The sequence below is a fragment of the Bicyclus anynana genome, chromosome 2 (assembly GCF_947172395.1).
Source record: "Bicyclus anynana chromosome 2, ilBicAnyn1.1, whole genome shotgun sequence".
NCBI lineage: Eukaryota > Metazoa > Arthropoda > Insecta > Lepidoptera > Nymphalidae > Bicyclus > Bicyclus anynana.
The window spans coordinates 6781061-6806793 of record NC_069084.1 but is presented as its reverse complement, the minus strand read 5'-3'; the positions used below and the strand labels follow the sequence as shown (position 1 = coordinate 6806793).

Below are 25733 nucleotides of genomic sequence, written 5' to 3'. Positions count from 1 at the left end.
AGTGCGTGCGTTTAGTAGTAAAATAGTAGGTAAGTATAAATAATGTGTATACGCACATTGACGTACTTAAATTACTGACTTATATTTATATAAACAGAATAAATAAAATGTACACAGCTATATATATATATATTTTCTTATACTGTGGTTGTCTATAGTGTATACTGATTAGTGCTGCACTAATATATTATTTTTTGTTAGAGCAAAAATGGCAAAAATAGACGCTTTGTAAAAAAAATTTACTATTTTTAACAATTGGTATATTTTTAATGTACATTTGTCTGACGTGTAGTGTCGTGACACGTGACGTTAAAAAATAATATATTAGTGCAGCACTAATATATTATTTTTATTATATTTGTTAGAGCAAAAATGGCAAAAATAGACGCTTTGTAAAAAAATTTACTATTTTTAACAATTGGTATATTTTTACGACAAAGTTTGCTGACATAATGATAGACAGCAAAGATTTAAGGCAGATTTACATTTGTCTGACTCATGTTGTGACGCATCAGAACAGAATCGGTTTCATACATTTTGTATGCGACGCATCAGAAGCCATCACGATATGTCACCACACATAAGTGTAAACGTTACCATACAAAATGATACCGATTCTGTCCTAACGCGTCACGTGTCACGACACGACACGTCAGACAAATGTAAATCCGCATTTATTCTCTTTTAATTACAAAAGATCAAATTTGATAATATATACGTCATGTTATTGCACTTTTTTATATTTTATTCTAAAATAAAATTATCAGTGAACCTACTGTTTTTATATTTCTATAATTAATTAGTCAGGAAGCTTAAAGAATTATTTTATCTGTATAGTGGTAAACGCCTACGACTTTGTCCACATTCTTGCTGATAACGTCTTTCTCATGACCGATTTTGATAATTAACAAAAAATAAACCATTAATATGTTGCTTTAGTCATAGCTTAATTTTTTTATGAAAATATATTTAAAAACATTTATTAAGTTTTGCGAAAATTACCACAAACATAATGCAGAAAGACAATAAAGTTACTTTCTGTTATCTGCAGTCATTCTTTTATCCGCTCCATATCATTTTCTATTTCAATGTACAGACACTCGATGCGTTGTTACAAATATAATATATGAGTGTATCAATCTGTTATATCTCTTTCTTTTGACATAGTACTCATACCAAATTATATACCTATGATCATTCTTAAACTTACACCTAACTGATTCGACGTCTAAAATATTATCAAACAGCAATGTACTACTTATTAAAAATATTTTGTGTAACTTATATGATTGGCAAAGTCGAGCCCGCGAGAATATTAGCAGTATTTCCTGTAGCATCTATAAGTCACCAAGTAGTGTTTCGTCCTTTAATTAATGAGTTGGCAAAACGTGGACACGAAGTTGTAGTGATAACACCAGATCCTGCGTTTTCGAAAGGGAAATCACCTCAAAATCTAACTGAAATAGATATTCATGAGTTGTCTTATAAAATATGGAATGATCTTTTAGAAACTGGAATGGGTCAAAATCGTATAACTTCAGTGGAAATGAAAATGTTTTTGGATGTATTGACCAATACTTTTGAAGCACAAATGAAATCTGAGGATGTCCAAAAACTTCTTAAAGACAAAAACAAATCTTTCGATTTACTGCTTACAGAATCTTGCATTAGACCCGCTTTAAGTTTTGGCTATCGATACAATGTGCCGATTATAGAATTCAGTTCGTTAGGAAGTATATTTGGATCAATTTATGGAACTGGGGTCCCAACAAATTATCTCGTGTACCCTTCACCAGTGCGAACCAGAGTCTATAATTTATCTTTTTGGGAAAAGATTTCAGCAGTGTATAATGACTATAAAATTGATAAAGTTATAGAAGAACACGAAGAGGTTGAAAATAAAGTAGTGAGAGGTTTGTTTGGTCCTAGCGTACCTGATTTGAGTGAGTTGAAAAAAAATGTACATCTGATATTTTTGAATGTTAATCCTATTTGGGATTTTAATAGACCCGTTCCACCTAACATAATATACTTGGGTGGTATTCATCAGAATCCGCATAAAGAATTGCCAAAGGTAAAGTTTTAATATATATATTTTTTTAAATATGATTAATATTCCGATACCCCTCTAGTCAGGAAAGACTGTATTAAGAGTAGGTACGACAATAGTCGAACGGGGCGGGAATCGAACTAACACCCCTCGTTAATCCGACCGCTCTTACCGTTGAGCTATTGAGGCTCTAGTAAATAAATATCAAAAATATATTATAAAACTAGCAGGTGCCCGCGACTTCGTCCGCGTGAAAATCGATGTACATTTTCGACGCCGTCGCCCCTTCTATTTATATTTTCGTATGTTTTATATATAAAAATTATAAAATCACAGCCCCGGCCGAAGGCCGGTGTACAATAATGTGCGCGGTTTTTGTGCTTGGGTAAAATGCAAAGTCGGAGCCATCGTCGGAGGCCCTATCCAGCCCCCGGCCGACGGCCGGCGTGCAATTAATTGTGTCTGCGTTAAGTGCCCAGCCGTAGCCACGGTCGAAGACCCTATCACAAACTCCCGGACGAAAGAGGATGCACAACAAAGTACGTACTTTTTTGTGCTTGGGTAAAATGCCCAGCCGTAGCCACGGTCGGAGGCTGCATCACAAACTCCCGGCCAAAGGCCGGGTCACAATACAGTGCGCGGCCGAAGACCGCGCGTTCCGTATTTTGTGCATCGGTAAAATGCCCAGCCGTAGTCACGGTCGAAGGGTCTATCACAAACTCCCGGCCGAAGGCTAGGTTACAATACAGTGCGCGGCCGAAGGCTACGCGTTCCGTTTTTCGTGCTTAGGTAAAATTCCCAGCCATAGTCACGGTCGAAGGCTGTGACATAAACTCCCGGCCGAAGGCCGGGCTACAATACAGTGCGCGAAGGCTCTATTACAAACTCCCAGCCGAAGGCCGGGCTACAATACGGTGAGCGGCCGAAGGCCGCGCATTCCGTTTTCTGTGCATCGGAAAAATGCCCAGCCGTAGCCATGATCAGAGGCCATATTACAAATCCCCGGCCGAAGGCCGCGCTTTTTTTTGTTTGGATAAAATACCCAGCCGTAGTCACGGTCGAAGGCTGTATCATAAACTCCCGGCCGAAGACCGGGCCACAATACAGTGCGCGGCCGAAGGCTACGCTTTCCGTTTTTCGTGCTTGGGTAAAATGCCCAGCCCTAGTCACGGTCGAAGGCTGTATCATAAACTACAATACGGCTACAATACGGTGAGCGGCCGAAGGCCGCGCGTTCCGTTTTCTGTGCACCGGAAAAATGCCCAGCCGTAGCCACGATCAGAGGCCATAATACAAACCCCCGGCCGAAGGCCGCGCTTTTTTTTGCTTGGTTAAAATACCCAGCCGTAGTCAAGGTTGAAGGCTGTATCATAAACTCCCGGCTAAAGGCCGGGCTATAATACGGTGCGCGGCCGAAGGCCGCGCGTTCCGTTTTTTGTGCATCGGAAAAATGCCCAGCCGTAGCCACGATCAGAGGCCATATTACAAACCCCCGACGAAGGCCGCGCTTTTTTTTGTTTGGGTAAAATACCCAGCCGTAGTCACGGTCGAAGGCTGTATCACAAACTCCTGGCCGAAGGCTGGGCTACAGTACGGTTCCGCGTTCCGTTTTCTGTGCATCGGAAAAATGCCCAGCCGTATCCACGATCAGAGGCCATATTACAAACCCCCGGCCGAAGGCCGCGCGTTCCATTTTTTGTGCTTGGGTAAAATGCCCAACCGTAGTCACGGTCGAAGGGTTTATCACAAACTCCCGGCCGAAGGCTACGCGTTCCGTTTTTCGTGCTTGGGTAAAATGCCCAGCCGTAGTCACGGTCGAAGGCTGTATCACAAACTCCCAGCCGAAGGCCGGGCTACAATACGGTAAACGGCCGAAGGCCGCGCGTTCCGTTTTCTGTGCATCGGAAAAATGCCCAGCCGTAGCCACGATCAGAGGCCATATTACAAATCCCCGGCCGAAGGCCGCGCTTTTTTTTGCTTGGCTAAAATACCCAGCCGTAGTCAAGGTCGAAGGCTGTATCATACACTCCCGGCCGAAGGCCACGCGTTCCGTTTTTTGTGTTTGGGTAAAATGCCCAGCCGTAGTTACGGTCGAAGGCTGTATCACAAACTCCCGGCTAAAGGCCGGGCTACAATACGGTGCGCGGCCGAAGGCCGCGCGTTCCGTTTTTTGTGCATCGGAAAAATGCCCAGCCGTAGCCACGATCAGAGGCCATATTACAACCCCCCGACCGAAGGCCGCGCTTTTTTTTGTTTGGGTAAAATACCCAGCCGTAGTCACGGTCAAAGACCCTATCACAAACTCCCGGCCAAATGCCGGTCTATAATAAAGTTTACGTACAAACTTTCAACCCCTATTTCACCCCCTTCTGATTTTATTTTCGCTATAAAAAGAATTCTATAACCTGCCCCGTATTATGTTCTCAAACCGTGCTAAGTTTCATTTGAATTCATTTAGTAGTTTCAGTGTGATGCCCGATCACCAAAAAATAGGGACAGACAGACAAATAATCGAAAAAAAATGTTTTTGAATTCAGTATCGGTTGTATAATGCCCTATGATATATTTTTTTTTAAATTAATCAAAAAGTTCTGTAATTTGACCTGTTACAGTTTTATTATAAGTATATAGATAAGTATTCAATAGCTATTGCGCCAAATTCGTGCTCTTTTTATAGTAATAAATCTTGCATAACATTATACGATAAAAAAGTAGACAATGTGACTATTTAAACACAAAAAGGATTATTCAGTTTGAACCTGAACTTTTAAGTAGTTCCTGAGATTAGCTTTGCGCGTTCAACCAAATAAACAAACAAATTGGTCAGTTGAGTATAGAATATGTGCCTTAATGTCGATATTACACAGTTTTAGTGGAAAACTCGTTTCTCCAAATAACGCCTGCGAATCAATTTAAGCAATCCGGTTTTTTCAAGATAACTTTTTTTCTATCTGTCCGATCTAAATGAAACAAAGCCTATATGTTGCCCTGAACTTTGCTTAATCTATTTGTGAAAACTGCATCAGAATCCGTTCAGAAGAACCAGAGAATAGCGCGAACAACCAGACAGAAGGACAGACAGACAGGCAAAAAAAATAAAAAAATATATTTTGTATTCTATTGCTCATTTCTAATTGCCCTAACTTGATTTTAGTTAAATTTGGTCAAAGTACAGACACTCGATTTCTACTCTTTTATTATAGTATAGATAGATAGATAGATATATGCTGTCGCGACATTTTTTGTAGAAAATGATGTGTGCTGCGAGTGAATGACGCTGCTGTATTTGCAACCCCTTGGCCTTTTGAATAGCAATGACAATGCTTGAGGGAATTAGCAGACTGTTGGGAAGGCGCCATGTACACCTTGGGTTACATTATTGGAGTTTTAGGAAGGATCCCTAATTTTTTTTTAAATAAAATATAGCCTATAGCCTTCCTCGATAAATGGGCTATCTATCACTGAAAGTATTTTTCAAATCGGACCAGTAGATCCTGAGATTAGCGCGTTCAATCAAACAAACAAACAAACAAACAAACAAACTTTTCCGCTTTATAATATTAGTATAGATATATAAAATCTAGTAAAAACAATATAAGTTTTTTTAGGATATCGAATCTTATCTAGACTCTTCTCAAAAAGGAGTGATATACATGAGTTTTGGTACAAACGCTAGAACTTCATTGTTACCAGTTAAAACATTGAAGTTATTCACAAATGTGTTCTCTCAACTACCTTACGACATATTATGTAAATGGGATGACGAAGAATTACCAAATCGTCCAGAAAATGTCAGAGTTTCAAAATGGCTACCACAGTCTGATTTATTAAGTAAGTATTACTTCGTTGCTTATCTTTATAAAGTGCAGTTGATATTTAACACTAGAATCGCCGAACATTACGACCCCAGGCCGCCGCCAGGACTTTGCCCCCTTATATTTATAGCAACTTTCCTTTATGGCATGATTTATTATTAAGGTTATTTCTAACTCTCTGAAAACATGTCACTGAAAACATGTAAATTTCTTCATTTAAAATCAAATCCATATTCCTTAACACAAAAACTGACCAAAGGACAATGGTCTATTCCCAAACAAATTTTTGCTGACATTTTTTTCAAGCGTCTATGAATGAAAAAAATATAAAATGATAGATAATTATTTTATTAACAATTTATTCTTAAGGCTTAGTATTATGTCAAGTCTGGAATTCAAGATATTTATGTTTGAAGTTTTAAAGGTTATGTTTTGTCAACAACGAATAGATACCTACTTTTTAAATTAAAGTCTTAATTATTCCATGATTATGCAGCCGGGTATTTAGGTTCGATCAAAGAACATGAAAAGTAGGTTTGATTCCCCTTTTTTCTTTTAGACATTGATAATATACATACTATAAAAAAATAATCTTCCTAATTAAATCTAAAAACCAACAAAAAAGCGGGAGAATCGGTGTCCATAAACAGTGAAGCGGTCGTTAAAAAGGGTGTAATTACGGAAAATCAGTTGATATCAAAAAAATACAAGATTTACAAGAAGCATAGGAACGCAAACAACGAAAATACGACGCGATGTAACAACTGAATTGACAGTTCATAGTTGAATTGTTAGTGCATGACTTGTCATAGGAACACGTAAAAGTATCGATACTTTATAGTATCAATTAACGATTATCGATCTCCTTTCGATACTGTTACTTGTGTAATCGATAATTTTCAGGAAATTCCTTTCTTTTACCTTTATTTAAAATCATGTTGAACATACTTAAACAATAAATATGTTTGTAAACACTTGTTCCCTTCCTTTGATTATTAAAATATATATAAATATTTTGTTTATTTTATTAGTTAAATGTAAAATGACGTCAAGTAAGAGTGAACTTTAGCAGTATTTTGTCATGATTAGAAATAAGTAATTTAAATGCAATAGGTAGGTACATACTCGTTTGAAAATCAAAATATTTAGTAATATTTTAAAATAATTATATTAATTCGTTATAAGTATTAGTTTATATGTTTGTTCTACTGAAATTAAACTGATGTCATTGAATACGTGTAGTTCAATGACGATACTTTATTCGATTCGATACTAGCTTTTCGATGCCGTGCGCGTCCCTAGTTGTCCAATAGATGTAATATTGGTATAAATAGTGTGGTTGCCAAACTCAATTATTTAAATGTAATTGATGTGTATATATTTTAGTTTATGGACATAATTAGACATTGTGGACTTTTTCAAAAAATTAAATAAATTATTTTCTACAAACTATAATAGTTTACATTAGTAGACGCTTATGAATTCTATCAACAAACACCAGACCATTGTCCTTTTGAATTTACTGTCAGATGTGTTGATACAGTAATTCTAACTGTAGCTAAATATCAAATAGGTCAAATAAGTAAATATCAAATAATCTAAACTAGTCATTATTTTTGTTTCAATTTAATTTTAAATATTCTGGTGTATGTTACGGAATTTCCTAATGTATACTTTTTGTTATTTTAACCGACTTTTAAAGAGAGGAAGAGATTCTCAATTCGACTCATGTTTTTTTTTTAATATTTGATACCTCATAACTATATCATTTCTTAACCAATTTTGAAAATTCATATTTTGTTTGTAAGAGTATATTTCCAGATTAGTCAAATTTAATTTTCATGAAAATCGGTTCAATAAATTTGTGTTAAAATGAAAATACTGTAATTGCCCGTACCGTGGCGCTTTCGTTACTTATATAAAGACACTCTAAAAAAAATAATAAAATCTTTTTAACAAAATATCTCCACCAACTTCAAAATAACATTGGTACCTAAACTAAAAAGTGAAAAATAACATCGTCATCAATTCAACACTCTATACGTTGCGTGTAGAGTTTTTATTGTAACTTGGTAACATAATCCGTGTAACAATAAAATATTTTTGACATAAAAATTCAACAATCACAAAAGTAAATTAAAATGCGATAAATAAAATCCTATGTGCTACCTCCTAATATTATATTTTATTGTATTATTAGTACACGGTTTGTGTTACCAAGTTACAATAAAAACTCAACATGCAACGTAACGAGTGTTGTATTGCGAATTGTATTTTTTATTTGTTCTTAGAGCACCCAAATGTGAAATTATTCATAACCCAAGGAGGGCTCCAGTCAACTGATGAAGCTCTTAACGCTGGTGTACCATTAGTTGTGATACCATTTCTCGGAGATCAATGGTTTAATGCTGAACAATATGAAAAACTAAATATTGGAATTCATCTAGATTTGGAAACTATTACTGAGGACAGCTTAAAGATTGCCATTGAAAAAACTATTCAAGATAAAACGTAATTATGCTTATAAACTACTAAGGTCGTTTGGGATTGTATACAATTTTAGGTTTTTTATAACTGTATTGTAATGTTACGGGTATAACCAGGAATAGCATTTCCTCTTTTGCCTCATTATAGTAATCCAATTTAGCCTTAACACAAAACTTACACATTTACATTTCAGAGCTCAGAATAATATTATTTTTTTCTGTACAATATCTGCTTAAATAATAAAGATTTATTTTACAAAACATTATCAAGTCACACTAATATTTTAAAAGTTTGTGTGTGTAAGAGTGTAAGTGTGTAAGTACGAGGTTTTTTCCTCCTTTACCCTGCGGCTACTGAACCGATTTAGTTGAAATTTAAATTTGATATAGATTTTACCGTGGCTTAACACACTTTTTATCCCGGAAAATATCATGGTTCCCGTTGGATTTGTGATAAACTGAATTTCTCGTGGCTGGAGTCTCAGGCTAAATTAAAATAAAACTTTTTATTTTTTTAAATTAATTTATTTCTAGAAGGGTTAGTCAAACAATAATATTAAAAAACCTACATATCTATAACTACATATTATAAAAATAAAACTTAAATCCCGTAAAATGAAAAAGTTCCTTTAGGACAAGGCAAGACAGTGTCGAAAAAAGAAAATATATTATATACCTATTGTTAAAAACTTAAGTTGCATAGAGCTATCATCATATCACAGTAATTACACTAATATTATAAAGGTGAAAGTTTCAGAACCTGTCTGAAGTCTGTAGTTAAAATTAAATTACGACATGTATACTGTATACTCAGGGCGCAGCTAGTAGCTGATAAAGCTAGATTTACTACATGTTTCATGATAAAGTCGGTCCAGTTTTATAAATAGCATAGTTTTTAATTTGTATTGTCGTCGAGTAACTTGCACAAAATGTGTGAGTGTTTTAAAATGACTGTTAAATTAAAGTGTACCTAATCCTTTTGAAAAATTAGTAGCAACTTTTCTAATTCAAATGGTTTCCAGTGTAAAATCAGGCACATTTTACATCAAGATATGCTATGCTTTTTTATTTCAATGGATGTGTACGTTAAAAACAAAAGTTATTTGTTCAAGTTCATGTTTTTACTTATCATCAGATGGATCAACTGCTCGTTCCAAATACTATTTCTGTGAAAATATCTGCTGTTATAATATTATTTATATTTTAGGTACCGTGAAAACGTAGTCAAACTGCATAACATAATGCGTGATCAACCTCAGACGCCGCTGGAGCGTGCCGTGTGGTGGACGGAGTACGTGCTGCGGCACGGCGGAGCGACACATCTACGTGCCGCGGGCGCGCATATGCACTGGACGGAATATTATGCTATGGATGTTGTAATATTTCTATTGGTTGTAGTGCTGACTATTTTTATAGCTGTTATATTTGCGATTCGATATATATGCGATTCGCTGAAGGATATAAAAATTAAATTAAAGAGAAGTTAAAACATATACCACAACATTGTGCATTAAATTTAAATCAATCTTAATTTTAATTTTTTTTATTAATGGCCTACTATTAGAGTCAGTACTCGGTCATTAGTAGAGAGGAGATATAAAGCTTGGATGCACCGCTGGGCTCTAATGCGGGTTGGCAGACTCAGGGTGTATCGCATTTTGTGTGACACTTTAACATAATCTGTTTGTTTTTAATTGATTTTGTCTGGAACTTGTTAAACGACTCAACGTCTGACGAAGACTGCTCATCATACATCGTAACATGTTCAACCTCTCAAATCCAGGCTGAGATTTTGCACTACAACTTTCCAGGAAAATAAAATATCAAGCAAAGATAACATCTCATGATCCGAAATCACAACAGGACCAACAGGGCAGTTCTAAATACTCAATACCATGTTGGAAATTCTATATTTACTTAATAACTTTCTAAATTTATTTAATAATGAAATTCTATATTTACTTGTGATGAAATAAACAATCGTAAAGATTGTTTTATTATTTTTATTACTTTTAGTACCCTATTAAGACAAGATCATTAAACTACCACTACATTACAACAGAAGTTTACAATATATTATTTTCCATATCTGTGTGTTTTGTTCTTAATGAGTTCCGATGCTCCGTATTCCGTAAAGCCAGGTTTAACAAAATTTACCATGTTATCAATATTATAACTACACTACGAATAATTCATAGCTAAGACAGGTTGGCACCGGATGACATTTCTTACCTACAATGTCAACTTTGATCAGTTGGCATTAAATAAATAGTGAATAGGTAAGAATCACGTGACTCAAGAACTGATAACAATGGCTATTTGGTAAATTTCATATAATTATTTCTAATAACGTTTGTCAAATTAGTAAATTCGCTTGCTTGTCTTATTTTGGACTGTATTAACCTAACAATATTTCAATCACTATAAATGTCCTATTTTATTTTAATGATTAACTCATTAAAATCGGATTGTAACTAGTTAACTACTAACTTATGTGTTATCATACATTAAAATACTTCCTCTGTTTTTTTTTTCGTGGGTTAGTAAAAAGAAGATATATATTATTATAATAATAATGACTTTGCAATATCAATAGGTTAGCTAAAAATATGGCATAGTAAGAGACTTCGACTTTGTTTGTTTGGAATTTTTCATTAATATTATTTCAAAAACGGCTAAAGTAAAAGGTAGTGCGTATATTTATTTGATTTAGTACAATTATTGTTTTAATAGAGATATACAATACTACTTAATAAGTATAATATAAGAGAAGTAAAATTAGCGCAAAACGAAAAGCTTAGGAATTACGTACATAAACCGTAAAAAATAAAATAAACAATGAAACTGTTTGGAACATAATTTAATTATGTAGCAACTTACATACAACTATACAATCATCATCATCATCATCGTCATCATCATCATCATTATCATCATCATCATCATCATCATCATCATCATCATCATATCAGCCGATGGACGTCCACTGCAGGACATAGGCCTTTTGTAGGGACATCCAAACATCACGATACTGAGCCACCTGCAGTCAGCGAACCCCTGCGACTCGCTTGATGTCGTCAGTCCACCTGGTAGGGGGTCGACCAACACTGCGCTTTCTAGTGCGGGGTCACCATTCCAGCACTTTGGGACCCCAACGTCTATCGGCTCTTCGAGCTATGTGCCCCGCCCATTACCACTTCAGCTTCGCAACTCGTTGAGTCGGTGTCTTTCATTCATTTTATTTGTCATCGTTATGTTGGAGACTTTGGTTCTTCTGCGGATCTCCAACAAATACATAAATATAGAATGATAGAATAAGATAGTATAGTGCATAAGCGCATTGACATTGACAGACATCTGATATTTATATAAACAACTGAGATACAATACAATGCTTACATTAATGAATATTGCATCGCATTGTGTACGTTTTCTTTTTTTTTTTTTTTTTTTCTGTCTGAGTAGGTGCCGATAGCTCCCTGCGGAACCACTACGGCGTCACCGGGGGGGTTGGGCGAGCGCAGAAGCATCGCCTGATGTGACCCGAAGGCTGAAAGAAAGATAGAGGACGGAACGGCTCTCTAAGGGCGTCTCCTATGAGACTCGGACCTCGGCTTAGAAGGCCATTCTGGAGGAGGTAACCGTGACCTGAGTGAATCAGTCCGGACGCCCCCAAGATCGTGAGTTAGAAAACCCACGTCCGGGTGACGTTAGATATCGGGGACCTCGTCTTCGCCGGCGAAGACGCTGTGTAGCTTGTGATTGTGTTACCTGGGAAGCATTGTCGGTTGTTATGTCATCGTCTGGATCGTAAAGGACGTTCTTGGGACGCCTCTGCTTGCAGTTAGCGTTTAGGTTGGGAGTGTAATTGCAGGCCTCAACCACTAGTTGGTTGGGATGGATGGCAGCTCTGTCAAAATAGTTTTGAGAGAGCTGTTTCATGTACTTAGCTATTGTCGGTAATTCTAGATCTCTATGGAGGTCATTATTGCGTAAAAACCACGGCGCGCCCGTGATTTGACGCAGAAAATGATTCTGTAGGGTTTGAAGCGGCCTAAGGGTCGCTTTTGGACGGTGGGCAAAGACTACACTAGCGTAGGTTAAGATCGGACGGATCGTAGTTTTATAAAGCGTTAGCTTTGAGCGGAGGGAAGTGTACGTTTTCTGTGTTTGTGAAAGTTATACGAGTAGTGTATAGAGAGTACTACACAAGGTATTTTTATATTATTTATTTTTAAAGCAGCCACAAAAATAATGCTATGCTCTAAAATGAGCTAATAATGTTGCTCTAAAAAGTTTATGACTATTTCATCATACCTATAGCTCGCTAACAAACGAACAGATACTCCTAGCACTGGCTGAGACTTATAAAGTATGAAAGCCTAAATGTGATAGTTTGCACATATCAACAAGATTAGGCGTTAGGTATTGGGTGTGCATAATTTGAGGACCGCATACTGTTTACAGTTTTCACACACTCTATTTTTTAATTATGGGCAAAAAGTTATATAAGCATATTTGTGGGCAAAATAATTTGCTTCAAATTATGATTACAAATTTTTTGTAAGATGCATAGTATCAGAGATATCGCAAAAAAGTGTTTTCACTCCTTTTTTCAAGATGGCGGCCAAGGGACAATGGTGACGACCCGACAAACTTGAGGTAAAGCTTCTATTGACCCTCACACATGCGCCAAAAATAAAATTGCGTCCTCAAAAAAATGCAAAGATCATGTAACATTTCAATGGACTAAAATTAGAACATCAGCTATTAGTATATACCTGTACAATGGTGGACATCTGTTCTCCGCATTTTTCACGATAACTTTTTTCTTAAGAAAAATTCAGATTAAACAGCAAAAATAAGCCGCTAATACTTAAACATAAAATGTAACTTCAGACAAACCAATTTTTTTTCATGTTTATCGGATATAAACCCCTTTAGTAATTGTAGAAATTAGCGTAGAAGTAATGAAGAAAACACTAAAGTTGGTTATCTTAATCTACAGTGTTTTTTTTAATTTATTCCAAATCATGTTTGATTTCAATGTACAGACACTCGATTTCTACATTTTTGTTACAGTATTCTTATAATTGACATGATGTTTATGAGTGTATCAGTCTGTTATATTATCTATATAATAACATACTATTTACAGTAAATATAATCATTTATAAGCTTACATTGATTTCATACGTCGTGTTAGATATTATCAAACAGCAATGTATAAGTTATTTAAATTATTTTGTATAATTTCTTTGATTGGTAAAATCGAGCCTGCAAAAATATTAGCAGTATTTCCAGTAGCATCTATTAGTCACCAAGTAGTGTTTCGTCCCTTAATGCACGAATTAGCAAAGCGTGGACACGAAGTTGTAGTGATAACACCAGATCCAGCGTATCCTAAAGGACAATCGCCCCAAAATCTAACTGAGATAGATATTCATGATTTGTCTTACAAAATATGGAATGATCTTTTAGAAACTGGAATGGGTCAAAATCGTATAACTTCGGTGGAAATGAGAATGTTTTTGGGCTTGATGACAAAGGCTTTTGAAGCACAAATGAAATCCGAGGATGTCCAAAAACTTCTTAAAGACAAAAGCAAATCTTTTGATTTACTGTTTACTGAATCTTGTGTTAGACCTGCTTTAAGTTTTGGCTATCGATACAATGTACCCATTATAGAATTCAGTTCGTTAGGAAGTATATTTGGATCAATTTATGGAACTGGAGTACCAACGAATTATCTTGTGTATCCTTCACCATTGCGAACCAGAGTCTATAATTTATCATTGTGGGAAAAGATTTCAGCAGTGTATAATGACTATAAAATTGATAAAGTTATAGAAGAACATAAAGAAGAAGAGAATAAGGTAGTAAGAGGCTTATTTGGACCTAACGTACCTGATTTAAGTGAGTTGAAAAAAAATGTACATCTGATGTTTTTGAATGTTAATCCTATTTGGGATTTTAATAGACCCGTTCCACCAAACATAATATACTTGGGTGGTATTCATCAGAACCTGCATAAGGACTTGCCAAAGGTAAAATTTTAATAATTTGAATAGATAGTTTTTGGCTATTCATTAGCTTAACTTAACTTAGCTATTTATTGTTCAAGTATCTGTTTTGAATTATGCATTGATAACTATTTGTTTTAAAAATAAAGGACTTTTTTAGGATATCAAAAGTTATCTAGATTCTTCTCAAAATGGGGTGATATACATGAGTTTTGGTACAAACGCAAGACCTTCATTGTTACCAGTTGAAACATTGAAAGTATTCACAAATGTGTTCTCTGAACTGCCTTATGATATATTATGTAAGTGGGATAAAGAAGAACTACCAAATCGTCCAGAAAATGTCAGAGTTTCAAAATGGTTACCACAATCAGATTTATTAAGTAAGTATAAAGATCGTAGCTCATTAGAGTCACCCGGGACCCGATCCACACCGCCTCGTCGCTAGGCGTCTACTTGTAGTCGACAGGTGGACCACGGCTGGACGACGCGTTGTCACCAGTGAACCTCGCGTGGTCAACGAATTTCTGAGTAGTCTGAGAGTAGTAGTAGAGTAGTTTGCCAGCGTTTGCCCCTAGGTATGCACGTGTGTCAACGGGCTATCATCGACCACTCGTACTCGCCGCGAGGACACCTCACGAGCGAGGCGATCCGGTGATGGTGCGGAGTTGATGTAGTGAGCGCATGCCCACGCAAATCCGTACAAAGAATACTAACACTCGAGGCAAGGCGGTGCGGGTCGGGTCCCGGGTGGTTCTTATGAGCTACGACCTTTAAGCTTATTAATCGTTGAATTTTACCTTTAAAATGAGCCGTTTTTATTACATTTTTTACAAAATTTTAAAAACATTCACATTGTACAAGCCTCGTAAAGTATCCTTTATTTGTTATTAGAACACCCAAATGTGAAGTTATTCATAACCCAAGGAGGGCTACAGTCTACTGACGAAGCTCTTAATGCTGGTGTGCCGTTAGTTGCGATACCATTTCTCGGAGATCAGTGGTTTAATGCTGAGCAATATGAAAAACTAAATATTGGAATACATCTTGATTTGGAAACTATTACTGAAAAAAACCTGAAGAATGCCATTGAAAAAACTATTCAAGATAAAACGTAAGTTTATATTTACAGAATTGTAATGTTATACTCACAGAACATATGTTGATGACAACCTAAAAAAGTAAATGCTTGAATAATTTATTTTTTTGTCACTAATATTGCAATGCAATTTAGTCTTAACACTGAAAACCATATAACGTAAATATTAATGATTTACTTGACAAAACACTATCAAGTAGTGGATAAATCTAGATTTACTGCATGGTTAATGACAAAACTGATCCAGATTTTATTTCCTAGCTTAGTTACCTATGAAATGTATTAGCATTATTATGAAATGTTGGAGTGGCAACTAAACTTAAACCTATGTAAAAATAGTAGCAACTTTACTTATAGGAATGTTTACTGGTGTAAATACAGACATATTTCGCTTAAAACCTCAAACTATGCTATGCTTTCTAGATTTCGAAGGTATACCTACCTAAAATATAAAAATTTATTGTACGCTGTTATACATGATTTTTCCACTTGTATGTAAGTTTCATCAACTACTACTTTAAACAGATATCAAAAGCGAAACTATCTCTATTACAGGTACCGTGAAAACGTAGTCAAACTGCATAGCTTAATGCGCGATCAGCCTCAGACGCCACTGGAGCGTGCCGTGTGGTGGACGGAGTACGTGCTGCGGCACGGCGGAGCGACGCATCTACGTGCCGCGGGCGCGCATATGCACTGGACGAAATATTACGCTATGGATGTTGTAATGCTTCTAGTGTTCGGAGTACTGGCTATTTTAATAGTCATTATATTTACCATCACCCGATTAGCAATGCAATTGAAGGATTTCAAAATTAAGATGAAATAAATTAATACTTAATATAATTATCTTTAATTATTACAGTTAGCATATTATGACCTTTCAGGATTAGGATATAAATTAACAATATGACTTATTGCTTCATAAATGAAATATAAATATACAAATGAAATTTTTTTAATAAGATATAAGATATTATTTATATTAGGAGCAATAATAAATAATGTACATTACCAATATTTCTCAGAAATAGCTGGTATTTAGATTAAAAATGTATCTACGAGTACTTATACGCACGACGGAATATATTTACTATATACTTGTATGTAGTGATATTTTTGTTGGCTGTATATTGACCATTTTTAGAGTTCAGCACCCAAAGTTCCCATTCATTATTGCTAAGACTGTTGCCCATCCATCAGTCTGTCGCTACGCTGTATCTTATGAACCATGCTAGTTACAATTTTCACAGATGATGTATTTCTGTTGCTGCTAAAACAACAAATATTAAATAAAAAAAAAATACAACCGACTTAAAAATTATAAAAATGTTTTTACTAAACTAAAAAGCGAATAATAAAATCGTATGAGCTACCTTCTCAGTTTGCTCAGTGCGATTTGAAGGCGGTACCAGGTTAGTGCTGTGTTAATTAAAGCCGTTTCTGAAAGAACTGTCTGAAAATCCTAAATCTCTATGATTTAAACGTCTTGAGTATCGCAATTCGAATCCAGGACCTCGTGATTCGAAACCACATAGGCTATCACCTGAACCAACGAGGCAGTTGACATCATGTGTTATCATCATAACATGGCAATAACTGTAAACAAAGTTTTTAAAACTATACTAAAGCGTGACATAATACTCGTAACATATACAACAAGATAAATCATTATGACTCTGCAATATTTGAAGGTTAGCTAAAATTTTAACTTGCAAAACACTCCAACTTTATTCGTTTAAAACATTTTGAATGTAAATATTTAAAATCGGAAAGTACAAATCGAATTCATATACAAATGGTAATTCGAAGGTTTATTTTAACTATTGTAGTTTTTGTTAAAGAGAGATTTTAGATATTAATTAATAATTATTAAATTAGCAGTCAGTGATAACTTAATAAAATAATAGGTATATATATTTTTTATTAAGAACCTACATTGAATAATGATTACACATCAAAACAGCATTTGAAAATCTCTGCCGATGGACTTCAGGTTTTATTGCAAAGTAACAAGCTGATATCTCTGTTGCAGCCAAGGCTTCATCAGCTCGTCTAAGACAAAATGCTTTCTATTCATGAGCTATTTCCCATTTTGGATCGCATTAGAGACATGGACAACTTTCTAAGTGGGCGGTTGAAGCATTATTTCGAGATGTGGTTGAATTTGTACCATTTCATCATAAATTGTAAATTATAAAATTCACATTAAATTCCATTAAAAAAATTCATGTGTATAAAATTTGTAAAATTTTAAGTTAATATAATTTTAAGTTTAAATTATAAATAAACGTTAGGGTTTGTATTTATGCTCTTCTTTTTCTTTCGCTTTATTCCAAATATTGATAAACATGCAGACTGGTGTTTACTCTTTTGTAATACCGTTGTAAAGATAACATGACATTGCCCTATCATGTTTTTTTTTTATATTTTATAAAATAATTGCGACCATTCATTCAACGTCCGTGTACTTGATTCTCCGTCTCAGATATTACTAATCAAACAATGTACTACTTACTAAAAATATATTGTGTTATTAATGTGATTAAAGCGATGGAGTCTGCAAGAATATTAGCAGTGTATCCAGCAGCATCTATTAGTCACCAAGTTGTGTTTCGTCCTTTAATGCACGAATTAGCAAAACGTGGACATGAAGTTGTAGTGATAACAACAGATCCCGCATATCCCAAGGGAAAAGCCCCCCAAAATCTAACTGAAATAGATCTCCATGATTTGTCTTACAAAGCTTGGAATGATATTTTAGAAACAGAAATAGCACGAAATCGTTTGACATCTGTGGAAGTTAAAACATTTTTACACGTAATGATTAAGACTTTTGAAGCACAAGTGATGTCTGAGGATGTCCAGAAACTCCTGCAGGACAAAAGCAAATCTTTTGATTTACTATTTGTTGAATCTTGTGTGAGACCTGCCTTAAGTTTTGGACATCGATACAATGTTCCAATAATAGAGTTCAGTTCGTTAGGAAATTTGTTAGGATCAGTTTATGGAACCGGAGCCTCGACGAATTATCTTGTGTATCCTTCGTCATTGCGAAGCAGAGTTTATGATTTGTCCTTATGGGAAAAGATTTCAGCGGTGTATAGTGACTACAGTATTGACAGAGTATTAGAAGAATATGAAGAAGAACAAAATAAAGTAATAAGAGGATTATTTGGTTCTAACACACCTACTCTTAGTGAATTGAAAAAAAATGTACACCTTATATTTTTGAACGTTAATCCCATCTGGGACTTTAATAGACCCGTTCCACCTAACATAATATATTTGGGTGGTATTCATCAAAAACCTAACCAGGAGTTACCAAAGGTACAAGTAACTATATTTTTTAATCTCTATAGTATTTAGTTAAGCTTGAATAATCATTCTCTGACAATTCTACAATCTTACTTTCTATAATCCTAATAAAAAAATGCTGACGCCTTTAGATTTGCTCATCGGATCATTAGTTTTGAAGCTATGATGCCAACAGACAAGCACACAGACATGTCAAACTTTTCTTTACGTCCTGGTTTTATAATTTGTTTTAATGAAAAATTGTAATCATTAAAATAGACATTTGAACTTTCTTTAGTTGTATTTTTAATATTATACTTTTATTTGCAAATTTGTTGTTGAGTTGATGGTTATTATTATTTCACTATTAACGTAATTTGACATTCTGTATAGGATATCAAGACTTACCTGGACTCGTCTCAAAATGGGGTGATATACTTGAGTTTTGGTACAAACGCTAGACCTTCGTTATTACCAACTGAAACATTGAAAATATTCACAAATGTATTCTCACAACTGCCTTACGATATAATATGTCGATGGGATAAAGAAGAAATACCAAATCGCCCACATAATGTCAGAGTTTCAAAATGGTTACCCCAATCAGATATATTAAGTAAGTATTACTTTTATTATACATTGATTTACCATATTTATATGAGAAGTTGTTATACAATGAAATATAACATTTAAAATTTTTGTATTATACTAGGCTTATACTTTATTTGTTCTTAGAGCATCCGAATGTGAAGTTATTCATAACCCAAGGAGGGCTACAGTCTACCGATGAAGCTCTGATGGCCGGTGTACCGTTAGTTGTAATACCGTTTCTCGGAGATCAATTTTTTAATGCTGAACATTATGTAAAACTTAATATTGGAATCCGTGTTGACTTGGAAACTATAACTGAGGATAAACTAAAGAACGCTATTGAAAATGCTATCAGTGATAAGACGTAAGGATGTTTTTTTTAATTACCAATGGTGATTGAGACATCTCTTCTAAACTATTGTGGATAACTTATAATTTGTACTTTAATATTACAATTTTTATGTATTTTGTTATGTGCATATGCTTAGACCATATTAGTTTTTACACACACATACATTTTAAATCTCAGGTTTTATAACAGTCTAAATATAATTAAATTATTCCTGCACACTACTAGTATTTACATATCTGTCGATAATTTAAATTTAAAGCCGTATCGATATTAGAGCCGTGATAGCCCAGTGGATATGATCTCTACAACATTATACATATTTCCTGAAGTGGCGGTGTATACAATTTAATCCTTATAAAATAATAGTAGCAGTATTGCTGAAGAGCAGGGTTGCCGGTTTAACTACAAGAACACTCACTTAACATATGTGGACCATCTGGGTATAGGTAAGAAAGAAAATAAAAAAGAGTGTTTATTTTAACATTGGATGCCACACATCGCAATATCTCCAATACACCCAGGACAATCCCCCGCGATGTGTGGCTTAACCCAGAAAACGGCCCTAGCTCAGCATAATGCTACATGCTCCTTTAAATTAACGCTTGCAGCGCTGATTTTCAGCTGGAACCACAGATCGGGTGTCGTCTATAAATATTATACAAAGCAAATATAAACTGTTATCGGTATTTCAGGTACCGTGAAAATGTAGTCAAACTGCATAACATAATGCGTGATCAACCTCAGACGCCGCTGGAGCGTGCCGTGTGGTGGACGGAGTACGTGCTGCGGCACGGCGGAGCGACGCATCTACGTGCCGCCGCCGCGCATATGCACTGGACGGAATATTATGCTGTGGATCTAATAATAACAGTTTTGGCTGCATTTGTGATTCTACTTGTTGTGATTGTACTTGCGATACGATTTCTGTTATTTAAGTTGCAGCTTAGAAGCTTAAAATTTAAAATTAAAATAAACTAAGTTATTATATCCCATATTTATTTATTCAATAAGTTATAAGTATCAAAATAATAGCATTAATAAGGAATTAAGAGTTGAGGAACTACACCCCAATATGCAAAGTAAAGGATACAATTAGGGCTAGCTAAAAGATACAAGAAGGGACTCCTTAATCACCCTAATAGGTAAAATCGACCTCCTCGACATTGACACTCGCGATATTTTTTTTTATAGTCCTAGGACTGATCGCAGATTGGCCGTACTTAGGATACATTATCTTTAACGGGTAGCGTTCCCATGTTACCAAAGATTAACATTGACTGATGTCTGGTTAGTCATTACCCATTTGTAACAAAATCCTAAATTAATCGTAGCTGTGAATCGAAGGACATCTCGTAGTAAATATATTTCCATCTGCGGCATAGAGGTCAGGGCTTTCCAGTAAGAAAGGTTTAACTAATTAGCATAACGTTTTTGGCGTAACAGTAATTTGTTGTTAATTGTCCGTGAAGAAACAATCTTCCTCTAATTACCGACTAAATGCCCCCGGGAGAGAACCTTTTAAGAAAATACTTTTCTTTCAACTTTAGGTTTCATTAGCATATTTCTCGCACCAGATCGAGGAACCATCGGATGTTACTTTTTGTGTAAACTGAAATATCTTGGAAATTTTAAATTAACATCTAAAGAATAAAATAATATCTAAAGAATACCTGGAGAATGATAGAAGTGTTAGTTGAGAAGCAATGGTTTTTGTTTAATTTTTTTTTTTTAAGTTTCTCAGACAATTTTTTTTGTAATGGTAAGATTCCCCTGTGCCTATATGATTCCTCACTAGATCAACGACACAGTTTACATAATATAATATGAATACATTGTATCTCAATTCAGATTACATTTAAGGAATTAGTTCTATGAGAATTCATCCGATACCAGGTAGGTACTTACAACGTTAATTCTCTGGCAACTATTTCCGATATTCCTTAGTTTTGGAGTGGTTTAACCTTAAAGAGAGAAGATTCTGAGGTAATCCTGTTGGCTTCATATTTAAGTAATAAGTACTTTAGAGTAAAATTTAAAACATGGCCTAGTCTTCAGAAGTTACATTGAATTCGTACTTTAGTTAACTAGGCCACTGTCTTTGAAATCTACAATTTCTTTTAAAACATTTCACTTGCTTCCGTCATCGAGTAAAACAATTTTGCTCCTCAAAGGTAGAATTTTCGGCAGATATTGGTGTACCGATTTACGAGTATATGTGCGTACATAAGAATAGATAAGTACAAATTATTGAGGTTCCAAGATTTTTTATTTTTTAACTGACTCAAGCTAATCTTTGAAACATACTAAACGTATTTTTTTTTAATGACACAAGCTCAGATATGCACTCATTTTCATATGGATATAGAATAAGAGACACGTATCTTTGCATTCCATCTACCATTAGATCCACCGTGTTATGGGTTGATAATGTGATAGAGGGTAGAACTCCGAATTGGGTCGAAGACTCGCGACCCCCGTACAACCTTTTCGCCTACTTATCCAGCCACTAATGGTTAGATCCTACTAGAACGGGTATCAACCGTTCTAATAAATAACTTGCACTTTTATGAGGCCAAGGTATTAAAAGTTATCCATAGAAACTGAATTCCGCGAATACGAAGATTTAGTCGTGCGCTAGTAAGGCAAGGATTAAACATAAGGCAAGGATTCTAAAAGCACTCTTACAACAAGAACGAACTAGTAAAGTTCAAGCGCGCTGTAATTAAATTGAATTTACAACAACTCTCAGAGAAGTTATGAATTTCTGGAATAATTTGCAGTTTACAGAATATTGTTTCTCAAAGCGCTAATGGGTGTTTTGTTGCTAAAGCTCCTTTAAGAGTAACAAAGTAATAAGATATGTTGAAATTAAATTTAAATGGAATATTTTCGTTATATTTCGTTTTATATAATATAGATATTCCATAACGTGCGTTGCGAAAGGGAGCCAGACGGAAAAAATTGAGATTAAAGTTGAACAGACACTTTTTACCCGACTGCTTAAGAAGGAGGGTAATATTTTTGCTATAGTTGTAAGCCGTGACCTGAAGACAGCAGGTGAGCTCCATAATAGCTATAGTGATAGCGTTTGCGATTGCTATAGCGATTGCAATAGCGGATAGTGATTGCGATTGCAATAGCGGATAGTGATTGCGATTGCGATTGCGATTGCAATAGTGATAGCGATTGCGATAGCGGTAGCGATAGCAACAACCATAACGATAGCGATAGTGATAGCGATAGCGATAGCGAACTTCGTCCATCCGGGTGTCCCTTGACACCTCTCAAGTTTCTTTAATTAAGGTTTGACGACCTCTCTGGCGCAGTTAAAATTACTGTAGTTCTCAATAGAGAGGTCCTGGGTTCGATTCCCATCTCGGGTCAGTTTAGAACTTTAAATTTCTAAATTGACTCAGGTCTGGTCTGGTGGTAGGCATCGGCCGTGGCTTACCATCCTTCTGACTAAGACGTACCGCCAAGTGATTTAGCGTTCCGGTACGATACTGCGTAGAAACCTTCAGAAGTATCGGTAGAATAAACTTGTACCTCTTCCAAGTTAGTCCGCTTCCATCTAACACTGCATCGTCACTTAACATAAAGTGAGATCGCAGTGAAGGGTTAACTTTTCATAAAATAGAAAATACTTAATAGTAGCTTACCAATTTTGGTATGGGAAATTAAAGGGGCGGACTAGCGTCAATAAAAGTAGGGGGCGGATAATGTGATGAAAGCCTGAAACTTACCTGTGCCGGCCGCGGTCGTCCTCCTCCTGAGGCTTGGTGAGTAGCTGGGCTATATTTTTATAACACGCAAGTGCGAGTTTCAAATTTACTACTATTTACTCTATCTCTTTCTGTTTAACACGATACTATAGAATGAGAAAGATAGCGATGAATTATACATCGTTAGAGAATAGCCGTGCTGATGTGACGACTCGTTTGTCCACTCAGGTACACGGCACTTTGCACACTCTAAGCACTTCCTAAGACACTGTCTGATTGTTTTGTACGCGCTATATTATTAAATAGTCACACACGTGTGGTTAGCGTTAGAGCAGAGAACCGGAAGCGAAGAACTGTCATGGCCTCAGACCAATTATTGTATAGGACCTGCCTCGCTAGACGTTACTTTTCTGTCAAAGTATATGATCAACGATCTAATGCGATTATAAAAACTGTCTCTATAGAATCGATGTTAAATAGTTGTAATCGTGTTCGTCGGTTAAAGAGCTCCGTAAAAATACCTTTTTGTGTAGTTGAATTGTGGAAAAAAAGGGCAAAAACTTCTAGTTTAGTATAAGATATATACAAAATCTAAGCTCGTTTTACTCAGAAAATGACAGACAATTTTGTTCGTGACTATGAGTGCGATACAGGTCCTTCTATAATTGGTCTGAGGTCATGGCGTCGACGAAGAGCGGAAGTCCAATAGAGCGCTGGTACAGTGTTGCCATGATTAAAAACGTCACGCTGTTTAGCGTGAACAAATTAAAAAAAAATGCAATTTTTAATAATCATTGTTAAATACAAACGCTATTGGCATTATAAAAACGGTCTTATTAAGTCCCTAAAAAGTTCCAACACGGCCATTTCGAAAACGACATCTTTACTCCGCGTGAAATTGCACCGATATTGGTTAGTTTATTGTAATTCTTGAATTCTAAATGTGATAACGGAATGGTTATTGCAAGTAAGGGAGGCTTATCGGTAAAGGTATATAGAATGAAAAATGAAAAACAAGTTATACAACGTCTTAGTCAAATTGCCTATAAAATGGCACGTAACTTGGCTTTTGACTTTAAAATTCTCGTGTCTCTATTATAAAACTCACTTATTAAATTTTATAAATGAAAAAATCCCCTTTTATGCACCTTTTATGCAACGCAACTGTTTCATAATTTACGATTTGGAAATTGGTTACAAAAAATACTTCGAATCCCCTTTGGATATTCGTAATAATTTTGTCGATTTAAAAACTGCTCACCTACGCGAATACATTTTTTGTTCCCAACTTATGAGGGTTGAGTATAATCTGAAAGCGCGTCATATGCGATGATTTTGTGTGAATAATAGAGGGTGAATAAATTCGCTTCTGACTGGCGGTGTTATTTTGATATTCGTTTTAGATTACGAACATCCAAGTAATACTATAAACGCGAAAGTTTGCATGGATGTTTTTTACTCTTTAATGCCGCTACTGCTGAAGCTATTTGGCTAAAATTTTGAATGAAAATAGATTTTTAATCTGGATTAACACATAAACTACTTTTTATTCCGAAAAAATCCATGGTTTCCCATTTGCGAAACTACTGATTTTGAAGATATGAATGTTTGGTTCTCTTTCACGCCTCGACTACTGAACTGAATTAGCTGAAATTTTGGATTAAGATATATTATAGCCTGAATTGACACATAAGCTACTTTTTATCCTGGAAAAATTTATGGTTCCCGAGGGATTTGTGAAAATCTAAATTCCACGCTCACGAAGTTGCGGGCGTCCGCGTGGAAAAATTAATTTAATGTAAAATACAGGTAAAACTTACGTGACACGAAGTTGGCGTATGCCCGAATTGTTTCGAACCCATACGGGGCCCTTAGTCATAAGTTAGCTTGGATCATGCCGCGTTGCAAGTACCAGTTCAAGACTAAGGGCCCCGTATGGGTTCGAAACTAGTCGGGCATACTTCGATCTTGTATCACGTGAGTTTTAGAGGTGCTTTATAATAATTTAATATATTCAATATACTAGCGGACGCCCCATTTCATCCACGTGAAATTCAGTTTTTCACGAATCCCGCGGAATCATGGATTTTTTCGGGATAATATTTAGCTTATTATGTTGCTGAATAACCTCCGCTATCTACCAGTGAAACTCCCGTTACAATCCGTTCAGCTGTTCTAGAGATTAGCCCGGACAAACAGATAGACACAAATTTTTAAAAAAGCTTGTTTAGAAGAACTTGTGAAAACATAGTTATTTTGAAATCACAAGCAAACACTACAATTTTGCTGGCACTACTT

At 35.4% G+C, this 25733-nt stretch overlaps 2 protein-coding genes across 2 annotated transcripts; both read left to right on the top strand.

The window, feature by feature from the left end:
* The first annotated feature begins 1285 nt into the window (after positions 1-1285).
* On the top strand, positions 1286-9838 carry LOC112045619 (UDP-glucosyltransferase 2-like). The gene is made up of 5 exons (XM_052885091.1): positions 1286-1529; positions 1872-2074; positions 5659-5881; positions 8157-8376; positions 9559-9838. Exons 1-5 carry the CDS (start codon positions 1286-1288, stop codon positions 9836-9838), a joined length of 1170 nt encoding a protein of 389 aa, XP_052741051.1.
* A 2372-nt stretch (positions 9839-12210) lies between these two features.
* Positions 12211-20697, top strand: LOC112045617 (uncharacterized). Its single transcript, XM_052885082.1, has 8 exons — positions 12211-14398; positions 14535-14757; positions 15269-15488; positions 16029-16288; positions 17962-18803; positions 19164-19386; positions 19506-19725; positions 20406-20697. Exons 1-8 carry the CDS (start codon positions 13574-13576, stop codon positions 20689-20691), a joined length of 3099 nt encoding a protein of 1032 aa, XP_052741042.1. The 5' UTR covers positions 12211-13573; the 3' UTR covers positions 20692-20697.
* The last annotated feature ends 5036 nt before the right edge of the window (positions 20698-25733 follow it).

Coding starts and splice junctions, on each gene's coding strand:
- LOC112045619 (XM_052885091.1), top strand. CDS start 1,286: ATGATTGGCAAAGTCGAGCCCGCGAGAATATTAGCAGTATTTCCTGTA. Junction 1,530..1,871: donor AACTGGAATGGGTCAAAATC/GTATAACTTCAG, acceptor AAATTGATAAAG/TTATAGAAGAACACGAAGAG. Junction 2,075..5,658: donor CGCATAAAGAATTGCCAAAG/GTAAAGTTTTAA, acceptor AAGTTTTTTTAG/GATATCGAATCTTATCTAGA.
- LOC112045617 (XM_052885082.1), top strand. CDS start 13,574: ATGTATAAGTTATTTAAATTATTTTGTATAATTTCTTTGATTGGTAAA. Junction 14,399..14,534: donor TGCATAAGGACTTGCCAAAG/GTAAAATTTTAA, acceptor GGACTTTTTTAG/GATATCAAAAGTTATCTAGA. Junction 19,726..20,405: donor AATGCTATCAGTGATAAGAC/GTAAGGATGTTT, acceptor TCGGTATTTCAG/GTACCGTGAAAATGTAGTCA.